The 11845-nt window shown below is 35.3% G+C and overlaps 1 protein-coding gene across 1 annotated transcript; it reads right to left on the reverse strand.

Moving 5' to 3' along the window:
* Positions 1-4957: 4957 nt before the first annotated feature.
* Positions 4958-11845, reverse strand: LOC120442651 (carcinoembryonic antigen-related cell adhesion molecule 1-like). The gene is made up of 10 exons (XM_039619531.1): positions 11749-11845; positions 10294-10620; positions 9484-9762; positions 8829-9095; positions 6725-6997; positions 6302-6559; positions 5834-5939; positions 5438-5469; positions 5221-5303; positions 4958-5139 (listed from the first exon to the last, which is right to left on the reverse strand). The coding sequence occupies exons 1-9, from the start codon at positions 11792-11794 to the stop codon at positions 5257-5259; spliced, it is 1635 nt and encodes a 544-aa protein (XP_039475465.1). The 5' UTR covers positions 11795-11845; the 3' UTR covers positions 4958-5139; positions 5221-5256.

An 11845-nucleotide genomic window follows, 5' to 3' on the forward strand; every position in this document is an offset into this window, starting at 1 on the left:
ATATAATGATGTACAAATCTTCATTTGCACCATTTAAAGTATGATTAAAAAATGAAGTCATTTTGAATTTGATGGCAGCAACACATCTTAAAAAAGTTTTGGCTGTGTAGCATCCCGTCTTCAACAACAGTCTATAAACATCTGGGAAGAGAGGAGACCAGATGTTGGACTTTTTGGAGGGGAATGTTGTCTCATGTTTTCTGATATAGGATTCTAGCTGCTCAAGAGACCTGGCTCTTCTTTGCTGTATTTTATACTTCATGACACTCAGATTTTTTCAGTTGGTGATATATGTTATATTATTATGACTGCAGTATGAGAACATGTTTCTGTAAAACATGTGTACACCTTTCAGCATTTATGAAGCCAGTTTTAATGTGCTTTGGTCCAGAGAAGAAGGCAGTTTTCCTGGATGATGTTCAGCAATTTTCAGTCACAGTTTTTTTTTAAATTGATTAACGTCTGCCCATCGTTACTTTAAATAAGTCTGCCTCTCTAAGATTATGTTTTTATACTCTATGTTACTGATGTTCCACAAGCATTTTCTTTTAGTACCGCTCAGATCTTCAACATTTTGATGCCACTGTCCCAAATTTTGAGCTGGATTTGCAAATGTATGACATGAGAGTACTTAGAAGATTTAGTCAGAAGCCTCTCAGCAGTGTTGGAAACTCAACAACCTGTAGACATCCCACAGAGTTTTTACTTAGACCAGTGAACAGTGAATTAAATACATGAATAACAATCTCCAGTTCAAAGTGTGACACAATGGGACTTAACTTGGCAATATTTCGTAAGTGATAAAAGAGACTGACTAAGACTGAACCAGAGATTTGAATAAAACATCTAAACTGAGAGCAGAGTCAAAAGTTACCCCAGGGACGTTACTGAGAGACAATTTAGTGAAATGATAAAATAAAACCCAGAGCTTTCATTACCTTAGGCATAAACCTGTCAGGGGAACAAACGAGGACTTCAGTTTTTTGATCATTAAAACTGGAGGAAGTTGTTAGACATCCAACTTTTAATGGAGTCTAAGTTCCTAAATGACTGTAACGGTTGAATCAGAGGAAAGAGGTGGGGATCCAGAGCAGGAGCAGACTGACTTTGTAAAATAAAAAGTAAAATGGTTTTGATATCAACTAACAACAGGGCTGAAAATAAACATTAAAATATTTCATTGAAGTCTATCTGAATTATGTCATGGTGAGGAGTTGAGGCTTTTGTCAAAGGTTTGTATTATACTACATTTAGCTTTAAAATACAAAGTAGAAATAAAAAAAAAGCTTAAAAACTCTAGTAAAAGACTGCTAAAAATGTTTTAATCATTTGATATCATGTTGAATATCTACGCAGATAAATGGGGTTCCATTCATTTCCTATGGCGGTCACGTTTTACCAGGAACACCACAGATGTTGGTTGATTAAAACAGTCAAAATTCAACGATAGAGGTATCCTCCACACAAGTGCATAGTGTGGAGGATAACATAAGGCCTTGAGGCAATCAGATGCAAAACACAATATTTATGAGATTTTTAAATTTGTAAATCGGTCAGATTTGACCCGAACATGACAGGAAGGTTATGCACATTGAAGGATATATCTGGTAACTCCGCACAGTGTTACTGGAGGCCAAGGTAATGTCATCCAAAGTAAGTATCTGGTTAGGCACCATATTTAAGATTTTTTTTTTTGTCAGGGTCGCGTAAAATAACGTCAGTTTTATCTGAATTTAAAAGCAGAAAATTAGAGGTCATCCAGACCTTTATATCTTTGGCCTTCTGTGTCACGGTCAGCGGGGGCACACTGCATGGAGGGTGCTTGGAGGACCCAGGTGCGGACACAGAAGAGGAGACAAAATTAACTTTAAACAAAAAGTGAGCCTTTTATTGTGGCTGGAGATGATGAACAAAACAAAATGAGAGCAGAACAGGAGCAACAACTAAACAAGAACCTAAATTGGGAAGAAACTACGAACTGTGAAGACTATGAACAAGACTTTGTGTCAGAACATGAAAGAACTATGAAACATATACTAGAACAAGCAACATGAATCATGACCTACACAGAGTCTTGAAACCAGACATAACACAGGGGTGGAACACAGACGACATGACACTGACAAAGAGAAGCACGGGGCTTAAATACACTGTGGGATAATGAGGGGAATGAGACACAGAAGAAGAGCACAGCTGGGAGTAATCTGACATGACAAGACCAAGGGGAATCAAAACTCAATACATTGACATGGGACACAGACTTTCAAAGTAAAACAGGAAACATAACAGATGCGGACTTGACAAGGGATACAGCTGACGGGGGAGACAGCGACCATAGAACACAGAAACAGAAACCAAAAGACTAGAAAAGATAAACTATGACAAAACCAAAATTCAATAATGATGCAAAACTCAAAACACTGGCTCACCGACCCAGGACGTGACATTCTGGTCACTTGCTTAGTTTGTGACAAACCTTTTGTTTGGAGTAGCAGTGCTGCTGCCAACACAACGTTAACAGTGATAATACAATGAAGGGTTTTACCTGATTTGTAAAACAAAAGGTTTTCTTCCTATGTTGCATTAGTTTTTGTTTAACTATTCGTTTTATTGTATATCTAACATGGTCAAACAAATATAATTTGACCCAAAGATCATAAGAACTGTAGATTTCAGTTCAGCATTCAACACAATCATTCTACAGCAACTAATAGAAAAACTCAGACACTTGGGAATGAAAACTTGTAGGTTCCAGGAGTAACACCTTTTCCTGAATGTGAAAAAGACCAAAGAGATTATGGCAGATTTCAGGAGAAGTCATTCCCAGCATCTTCCACTGAACATCAGCTGTGCTGCTGTGGCCAAGAAGGCCTAATCTCTCCTCCACTCCGCTAAACTCTTGAATAGCTCCATTCACGAGGCTGTCAGAAGACTGAACTCTTTACTACCTCCCCCTATGCCCCCTATCCCCTAACACACTCCAAGATATAATGCATTTTCAAGTCAACTTGAAAGAAAGTTAATTGTAAAAGTAAGATCTAAGGTCAACCACCATTGTGCACGTTGGCGTTTTCCCCGAGGGATGAGAGAGAAATGAGATCATTTGATTAAATAATCAAATGATAAATTTTAATAATAAAATATGTAAGTTGTTTTAATACAGATGATCATTGCCTGGTTCAAGTTTATACCCTTAACTGTTTATGTGTGATTAAAAACAAGTATGATATATGGTCATATTGCAATATGTGATGAACACATGTCTGTAAAAAGAGAGAAAAGCCAACGGTTGCAGCACTCTGTGGAGCACTATTAAAGTGATCACTCCCAAACTAAGCAATCACACACAAAGTAAGTAAGTAAAATTTATTCATATAGTGCTTTTCACAGATAAAAATCAGAAAGTGCTTCACAATACAAGGAATGAAAATACAACATATAACAATGTAAAACACTATAATGCTACATAAAAACAACAAATTAGTTGAAAGCTTGTCTATATAAAAATGTCTTCAGCTGCTTATTAAAAGAATCAATGTACAGTGGAAGAGAATTCCACAACCGTGGTGATCGGGCCTTTCAGGCAGGGGCACCATGGTTGTGGAATTCTCTTTTTTAGTTTTAAATCGAGTGCGTGGGGGATATATACTGGGGAGCTTGACCATGTAGGACCCTAAAGGTTAGAACAAAAATTTTAAAATGAAACCTAAAACAGGCAACCAGTGAAGGGAGGCCAAAACTGGAGTGATATGAGATCTTCTGTTGATGCCTGTTAAGAGTCATGCTGCAGCATTCTGCACAGTGTGAAGATGATTTAAAGCTGATTTGTTAAAACAAGTAGGAATATATGAAGTAAAAAGAGAATTGCACCCAAGACAGAGCCCCGAGGTACCCTACAAGGCAGAAATGTTGATTCGGACATCACTTGATTCATACGAACATTAAAAAAGATCTTTCAGATGGCTATAAAATCCTCAGCCCACTTTTTTGTGTCATTTCTATGGCTGTAACATTCATGTTTACCTTTCTGTCTTATTTTTACATTGTGCTGTAAAGCTTCAGTGATTATAAATTAACCAATTTAAACTTTTGAGTTAGTTTGTAATACATGACAGCAGTACGCTATAGTCCAAATGATGCCACAGAGCCTGTTTTGTATGTATTGTTTGTTATGGTACTATGGGTATATGCTGTATTAATTATTTTCTGTTCTTTCTGAGTTAGCTGGCTGCTGCTCCAGTCCTTCCTGTTTTGAGTAAAAGAGGAGGCTGAGGGTGGAGCTGGTTTAATTGCAGAGGTCAATAAAATCGACTTCTGTTGTGACCACGCCGGGGGGAATGGGGTTTCTTCTTGTATTATGGCTAACTATTATCTCTGTGGTTTTCACCTTTGATGTATTCATCGTTCATTCACTTATAATATAACCTTTAGCTGTCTCTCATTTGGGCAGGTTAGTTTGCTCAGTTATGTTTTGTTAAGTGTTTTTTTGAGTAGAATTTTGTTACGTTGACCTCTTTTATGAGCCAACTTAGTTCTTAAAATAGTTTGTTTCTGTAATTTTGAATTTTTGTGATAATTTTCTCTTTCTTCGGGTATAATAAAACCCAATTTTTGAAGATTATACTTGTGCCTGTATGTTCTTGGCTGCTTGGTCCCTGATAGGGACACAAAGAGGGGTAAACGTATGAGTAATGAGTAAAATCACAAACTGACAACCTCCTGTTACCAGTCTTAACTGATGTTTTTTTTATAAAGTTCCACTTTTAAATAAACATGTTTTATAATTTTAACATTAATGTGCAAATTCATGTAAAACAGTATAGTACCTCATTTGGTGACTGATAAGGAAAATGTTTACGTAAAAGCTGGGGACACAAGTGTGATGTGTTGGTTGTTTTATTTTACAATAAAAGTAAACAATAAGAAACACACATATATGGAGCTTTATTCATATAAAATAGCAATGTGAATATTAGAAAATTTATTACAGAGAAAATATTAATAGTTATTGATGCAGAGTAATAAGGTATTAAGTAAAACATCTTCACATATTTTGTTAAAAATTATAGGATCTTAAGTGAACAAAAACTATAACGTTACTCCTCCTGCAGCAGGTGAAGACTTCTAAAAATGTGCCACCTACAGAGATAGAAAAATATTCCTGTTAATTAAGAAACTTGTTCCTTCTTAATTAACAGTGATAATATATTTCAAACTTACCTTGAAAAGTGAAGGTCATCACTCGGTTTATATTTTTTATTTTCTTGTCATGCGCATGTTCACATACATATTTTCTCCTTGTTCTAAGAAAACAGATTTGTTGCAGTGCATGTAGATATCCATTAAGACAATAATTTTGACTCTCTAATTTCTTTATTTTACTATAATAGATGTGTAAGATGACTTTAGATTTAAAAAAGAGAAAAAAATAACATACCTGTGTTTTGCTTCTGAGAACTTTTGTTGAATCTAAATATTTGAAATGAAGCATTAGTAAAATGTGGTCATGCAATAAGATGCAACACAAAACTTTAACACTGATGTTATGTTTGAATTTAACAAGAAATCCACGTTTTTTATAGAAATGTTTATTTTGAATGATTAACATAAACAAGCAGTGAAAAGAATTTATTCTCCTTCGTGATTACTCTGATACCAGCAGAAGTAGAACGTTAGAAAGTGACTGTTTGCAGAATATGAACCATTTGTTGAATTGTACCACTGAATTCTAGACATTTTTCTATGATTTACATTATTATTTATATTATTATTATGTATGTTTAAAGAAGAAACATGTTTTCCTGGTGATATTTCAAATAAATTCTCCACTTACTTTTCCTTATAAATGTAGTACCCTCCACCAACAGCTGCAGCGATGAGGACACAACATGCGATTACTATTCCAGCGATGCAACCAGCAGCACATCCTGATAGTTGATCTAGAAAAGTATAAATAAAGATAATGAATATTTTTTGACACACAATTGTCTTATCATTTCAATACTACCCAATAGCTTTTGTCTTTATTTGATTTTATAATTTTAAGACTATCAGAGGACCTTTGATTGGTGAAAAGCTCTTATTGCATGAAAAGTACTTGTATCTGTGAAAATGGTGGATGCACTATGTGGTTTCACTTAACAATTTGTTGATGATTAATTAATGTATTGTTAAAGAGTAGTTCGAACTGTTATGTTATCAGAAGATAAACCTCCAAAGTTTAGTTGATAGAAAACTACAGGAAATTGACCACCATTAAACTATCAATGGTACCATCTAAAAGTATAAACACATGAGATACCTGTTACAATCAGTCCATGCACCGCTGATGATGATGTTCTCTCAGTTATATTATTCCATGCTTGACAGATGTAGTTGCCACTGTCAGAAAATTCAACCTCTTCTTTAACATACTCAGCTGAATTTGTGAGTATTTCTACCCCATTAAACAACCAGGTGAATCTGGCAGATGGTGTGGATTCAGCAGAGCAGGTCAGTTTTAAGGTGCCTTTGATATTTATCTTATTTGGAACTTTGATTTGAACATTTTCTGGTCCATCTGAAAAACAGGCAAAAATAATAAATGTGGTCATTACTTTTACATTTCTGCATTACTGGCCTGCATATCATATTAGTTGTAACACTCAGTGTTTGACTTTTAAGTTCAACATAATTTTACTGTAAGCATGAACAAGAAGTGTAGACTGACCGGGATGTTACTTACAATTAACCATCATGATGTATTTAGCTTCATCACTGCTGACAGGGTTGCTGATTTGACAGAAATATTCTCCACTGTCTTTCCTATTCACAGTGTCAAAGGTCAACACTCTGTTATTGTCAGAAAGGATCATGTTGTCAGTCGGGTTCAGATCAGAGCCATCCTTCATCCAGTTTCTTGTAAAGACTGAGCCAGAAGCCTCACAGGTTAAACTGACAGAGGTTCCCTCAACTGGCAGGTTTGTTGATGGTGTGACAGAAACAGCTGAGATTTTCTCTGTTTGCCAAAAAATAAAATATTAACAAGGAAAATAATAGGAGAACAAGAACAAAAGTAGGTGATTAAATAAGGCCCAAATGAATACACTGATGATCAGCAGAGATGAGAAGTAACAAAGAACTAATACTTCTTTAATGTACTTAAGTGGAATTTTCAGGTATCCTATACTTGGCTTAAGTATTTCTTTTTTCTTTTCTTTTTTTTTTTAAACAATCTGTACTGTACTATCTGTACTTTCTACTTCTTACATTTTGAAAACAGACTAATTACTTTAGCTTCAATGGTATCATCTGCAGGTGTCCGAAGCAGTATTTCAGAATCTAGCTAGTGTTACAGAAGAGGAGGAAGCATCAAGGGAATGACTTTTTTTTTTAATTGTCAGGTAATTTCAATTTGTATGTTTCTATCAGCTCAACAAACATCAGCAAACACAGAAAAGCTTATATACAATGTTATAATTTTAATCACATATTGAATCTGTACTTGATGTTTTGGATTTAACTTCTTTTTGTACAAATAAGGCATAAAATACTCGTAGTACTAGTAGTTTTGTCCAGGATAAACAGGCTAGTTTGCAGTAATGTAGTGAATTCACAGTAAAGCTCTGTGTCAGACTGATACACAGTACCTGTGGTCCTCATAGTCAGATTTATGTTACATCAAATGTAGCAGAGATGAATTTACATTTAAGTTGATGATGCTTATATTCATTCACTGAATTCTAACTTTCAAACAAAGAGCAGCAGGTCAGCTGATCACATTATGTACACAAAGAAAACCGACTGAACCTCAAATTAAAGTTTTTTGTGAGTGGTGATTTTTTTTTCCCTATGCTGAACCACTACAGAGATGTTATGGTTCCCCACCTGCTGAAGCCCATGATTCACCCCATGGATGACTGCACTCATTTTCCTGTTTAGGTGTGGAGGCAAAGTTACCCTCTAATATGTAGGCAACAGAAAGTATTTTTTTTAATTACCTTTTACTGGATGTGCCCTCCATAACATTGTACAAAAATGGTTGGTAGAATTGTCCTTTAAGGAGCTACTTTCTTACTCTGAGTACATTTCAGAGCCTGTACTTTTTATTTTACTTAAGGAAAGAAGTTGCAAAGAAGTTTTACACATTATCATTATAATCCACATAACCAGATCATTTCTGCACAAATGTGTATTGCTCTGTATATATTTTGCACACTGCCGATCACTGTTCAGGTAGTGAGAGCGTCAGTAAGCTAAAACAGGTTAAAAACTATTTGAGTTCCTCTGGGTGTCAGGACAGAGACATATTGTTTCTGTTCATGAACAGAATTGATATCCAAATAATTATTTATGTTATATTAGCCAATACTTAATATTATATGCTAATATTATATATTATATATTAAGTATTACATTATGTTAGATGTGTTTGGAGCTTAAACCCTGGTATGGTAAGATGATAGATCATGGGCAGCCCTGTGTCCCACATGGGATGAGGAGGAAGAGCAGTATTAGCGTGAGACTAAACCAAATCATAATTGAAGAGATCAAATTTTGTAGGATCTCTGGTTGACACCATTAAAAAACGCTAAATTGCATATAAACCAAATCAGATTTCAGTCACTTTAATCTACAGTGTGACCAAAGGTTTAGTTATATTAGTATAGTTCACAGCGTGTAATGAAATCCTAACCAACCTTATTATCATAATAGGCACATGTTAAGCAAACAGTACATATTGTTTTTTCTTTTGTTTTAAAGGTATTTTATGTCTGTGTTGTAAATATTTTATCTAATTGAGATTCTTTTTCTATCAGCTATATATATGAATAATAAATTACACTTACCCAGCACAGTGATGGCTGAAGGCTGAGATGTTTGAGATCTCAGAGTTTCGCTGTTAAAGGCCTGACAGCTGTAGTTTCCACTCTGACTCATGTTAACATTCATCAGTCTGAGCTCTGATCCAGGATCAGGCAGCTGATCTCCATTCAGAAACCACTTAAACTGGGCAGGAGGTCTGGATCCAACTGAGCAGGAGAGGCTGATGTCTGACCCCACAGCAAAGTATCCTTGTGGTGGAGATAATATCAAATTTATATTTTCTGGACCATCTAAATGTAGAGGGGACATAGAAAATGAATGTTAACTCGATGAAAACTTTCAAGGTATAATGCATTCAGTTTATATTATTGTTGCGTTGTGAAATTATTACCCACAACTATATTACTCCACACACACAAAAAGATTCTTGGGTAATGTATTAAAAAAGACCTTCTCGTTGTATGAACCCTATCTTTCTGTTTGTATCCAGATGCTTTCAGATACTTTAGTGAGCATTTAGTTTGTGCAGTTCAGGGTTGGAGGGGACAGGAGTCTCTAATATTTTTTTTTCCCTTATTATCCAATATTCTGAAATTTAATATTCTTTCACAACTCTCTCTGATGTTTGTATCCAGATGTTTTCAGAGAAATTATTGAGCATTTACTTTAGTAACTCACAGCTGATGATGAGGTTTACTGGATCACTGGTACCAGTACTGACAGGATTGGACACACTACACCTGAATGGTCCCTGGTCAAAGCGGGTCACAGTGATTATAGTCAGATTGGAGCCTCCATCAGTGAGCTGAACTCTGTCACTTGCTGTAACCTCAGAGCTGCCGTTCAACCAGAGGAAAGAGAGAGAGGATCCAGAGGCAGAGCAGGACAGAGAGACAGAACCACTGAACTCAACCAAGTCTGTGCTGCTGGAAGTTACCAACACATTGGAGACTTTCTCTGTGTAAGAAAAACAAAATAGTTTTATTGCTAGTATAAACAACAGAAAATAAGAATTAAAATGATTAAATTCCAATTCCAGCTAAACCATGTCAAGACAAGAAGTCTGTTTTATATAACTAACCTAAAAAGACAGACTAGCAATTATAAAATTATCATTAAAACCATTAAAAGTACTGTACCAGTCAAAACACTGAAATAGTTTAATTCTCATAATTAACAATATCTACTCCCTTTGAGTGACTACTACAGAATAAATTAATCAAATTGAGTCTTCAGCCCAATCTTTACGATATGGTCTTCAATACTACCTTTAAATAAGACATTCAATTTCTTACAGCCAGTTTTTAAAGTCTTTAATATCACAATCTTAAGAATAAGACAAATTATTGCAAGAATGCATTATTGCAGTGAGTAAAGACGTTACCAAAATGTACTAATAATTACAGGTATTTTAACATGTTAATACAATGTAAATTTGTTTAAATATCGAAAAAACAATTATGTTGTTTGATTTCAACATCTGCTTACTGTATATCATCAGAGAAGTACGTCCAACATGGTTTGTGGCATCAGCTTGTAAAATGCTAAGACTGTATTCTCCAATGTCATTCAGAGTCAGACTCCTGAGCGCCAGAGACCCAGTAGATGGGAAGAGGGTGATCCTGCCTTCATACTCTGGTCCAGTATTGTTTACTGAGTTAGTTGAGGTTATTATATGTTTAGAGATATTTAACTTCCAGGCCACAGAGAGAAACGGTGTTTCTGTTGGAGTCAGTGTTGTAGTGAACATCACAGTTTCACCTACAGCTGCTTTCAGAGGACCATCAGGCAACACATCAGCTCCTTTAATTAAACCTGAAGGATTATTTTTGTTTGAGAAAATATAGTTAAAACATTGCAGGTGCAAAAGAGAATAATTAGCTGTAAATATTTCTGTAAGTATTTAAGTTCACCTGTAAAAAAAGAATAAACCACGAAAAAACAATGCCGTGACACTGACAGATGCAGGCACACAGAAATCCAGACACAGGAAGCCAATAGGAGACAAAAGGGAAACTTAACAAGAGGGAAAAGCCCTGACCAAAGATTTGTCTTGTTTCTCTCATTTGTGTCTCCCTGCCTCCTCTGTCCATCTGAAAAAAGCTTAAAAAAGATGTCAGTCATCCTCGGATGCATTTGTTGGAGAGAGGAGATATGCAAGACGCGCTATAATCGAGGATCACTGGAATATCATTTGCAGAAATGTTTTTACTGTACATTCAGTGTCTTAACAAGGAATGATACACATCTGTAATACATTAACCATGGTGGGAGGAAGACCCAAACATCTGTTTCCATCTGTTTTAGACCTTTAAGATAATCAGCAGCATGCTGACACTTTCTGCCCTCCATACTTTGTCTGTCTGATTAAATCTTGTCACACTGTACTGTGAATTTCATTAAAAGTAGCTGTAAACATAAAAAAAACTGTCATTAACACTTTTACATTTGTGGTTATAAAATAAAACTGTAGTCGAACTATAAGAAAACAGTTCATGAAGCAGCTGTTCCAAACATCATATTTAATTGTCATGACTTTAAATTGAGCTTCACAAACACAGTCGGTCTCATTTAAATGTTTTTTTCCTTGTCTGTTCTGTCTCTCTCCTCACTGATGAAGAATAAATCAGAGAAGTAAATCACTTAAAGTCACACAAGGAACTGTGTATTTTAAATTAGGAAAAGCAGGAAGGCCAAAGATTAAATTCATAGAGACAACAATGAGATGTAGAGAGGAGTACACAAGCAGAAAAGAAGCAAAAACAAAAACGAAAAAAAGCGTGGACAAAACAAACAACAGACGTCTCATGAAGACTGTAATAGAAATGTTACTGAAACAAATAATTTTGAGGACATAAACACTGCAATGAGGACGTGAAACTTTAAAGTCAATTATATCATTTCAAAAGTAGGTTTTGTACAGAGAAAGCAGTGAGAGCTCACCTGAGACTGTCCCGAGAATGATGAAGTTTATCAGAAATGTTTCCATTTCTAAAGTGGTGTCTTTCACTCTTTGTCTTTTCTATTACTGATATCATTA

Source organism: Oreochromis aureus, linkage group 11 (assembly GCF_013358895.1).
Source record: "Oreochromis aureus strain Israel breed Guangdong linkage group 11, ZZ_aureus, whole genome shotgun sequence".
Lineage (NCBI taxonomy): Eukaryota > Metazoa > Chordata > Actinopteri > Cichliformes > Cichlidae > Oreochromis > Oreochromis aureus.

Excerpts from the sequence above, each read along its gene's own strand:
- LOC120442651 (XM_039619531.1), bottom strand. The coding sequence starts at position 11,794 with ATGGAAACATTTCTGATAAACTTCATCATTCTCGGGACAGTCTCAG. Across the intron at positions 9,763-10,293 it reads TACTTCTCTGATGATATACA|AGAAAGTCTCCAATGTGTTG; the intron begins GTAAGCAGATGT and ends TTTCTTACACAG. Across the intron at positions 6,998-8,828 it reads TTCAGCCATCACTGTGCTGG|AGAAAATCTCAGCTGTTTCT; the intron begins GTAAGTGTAATT and ends TTTGGCAAACAG.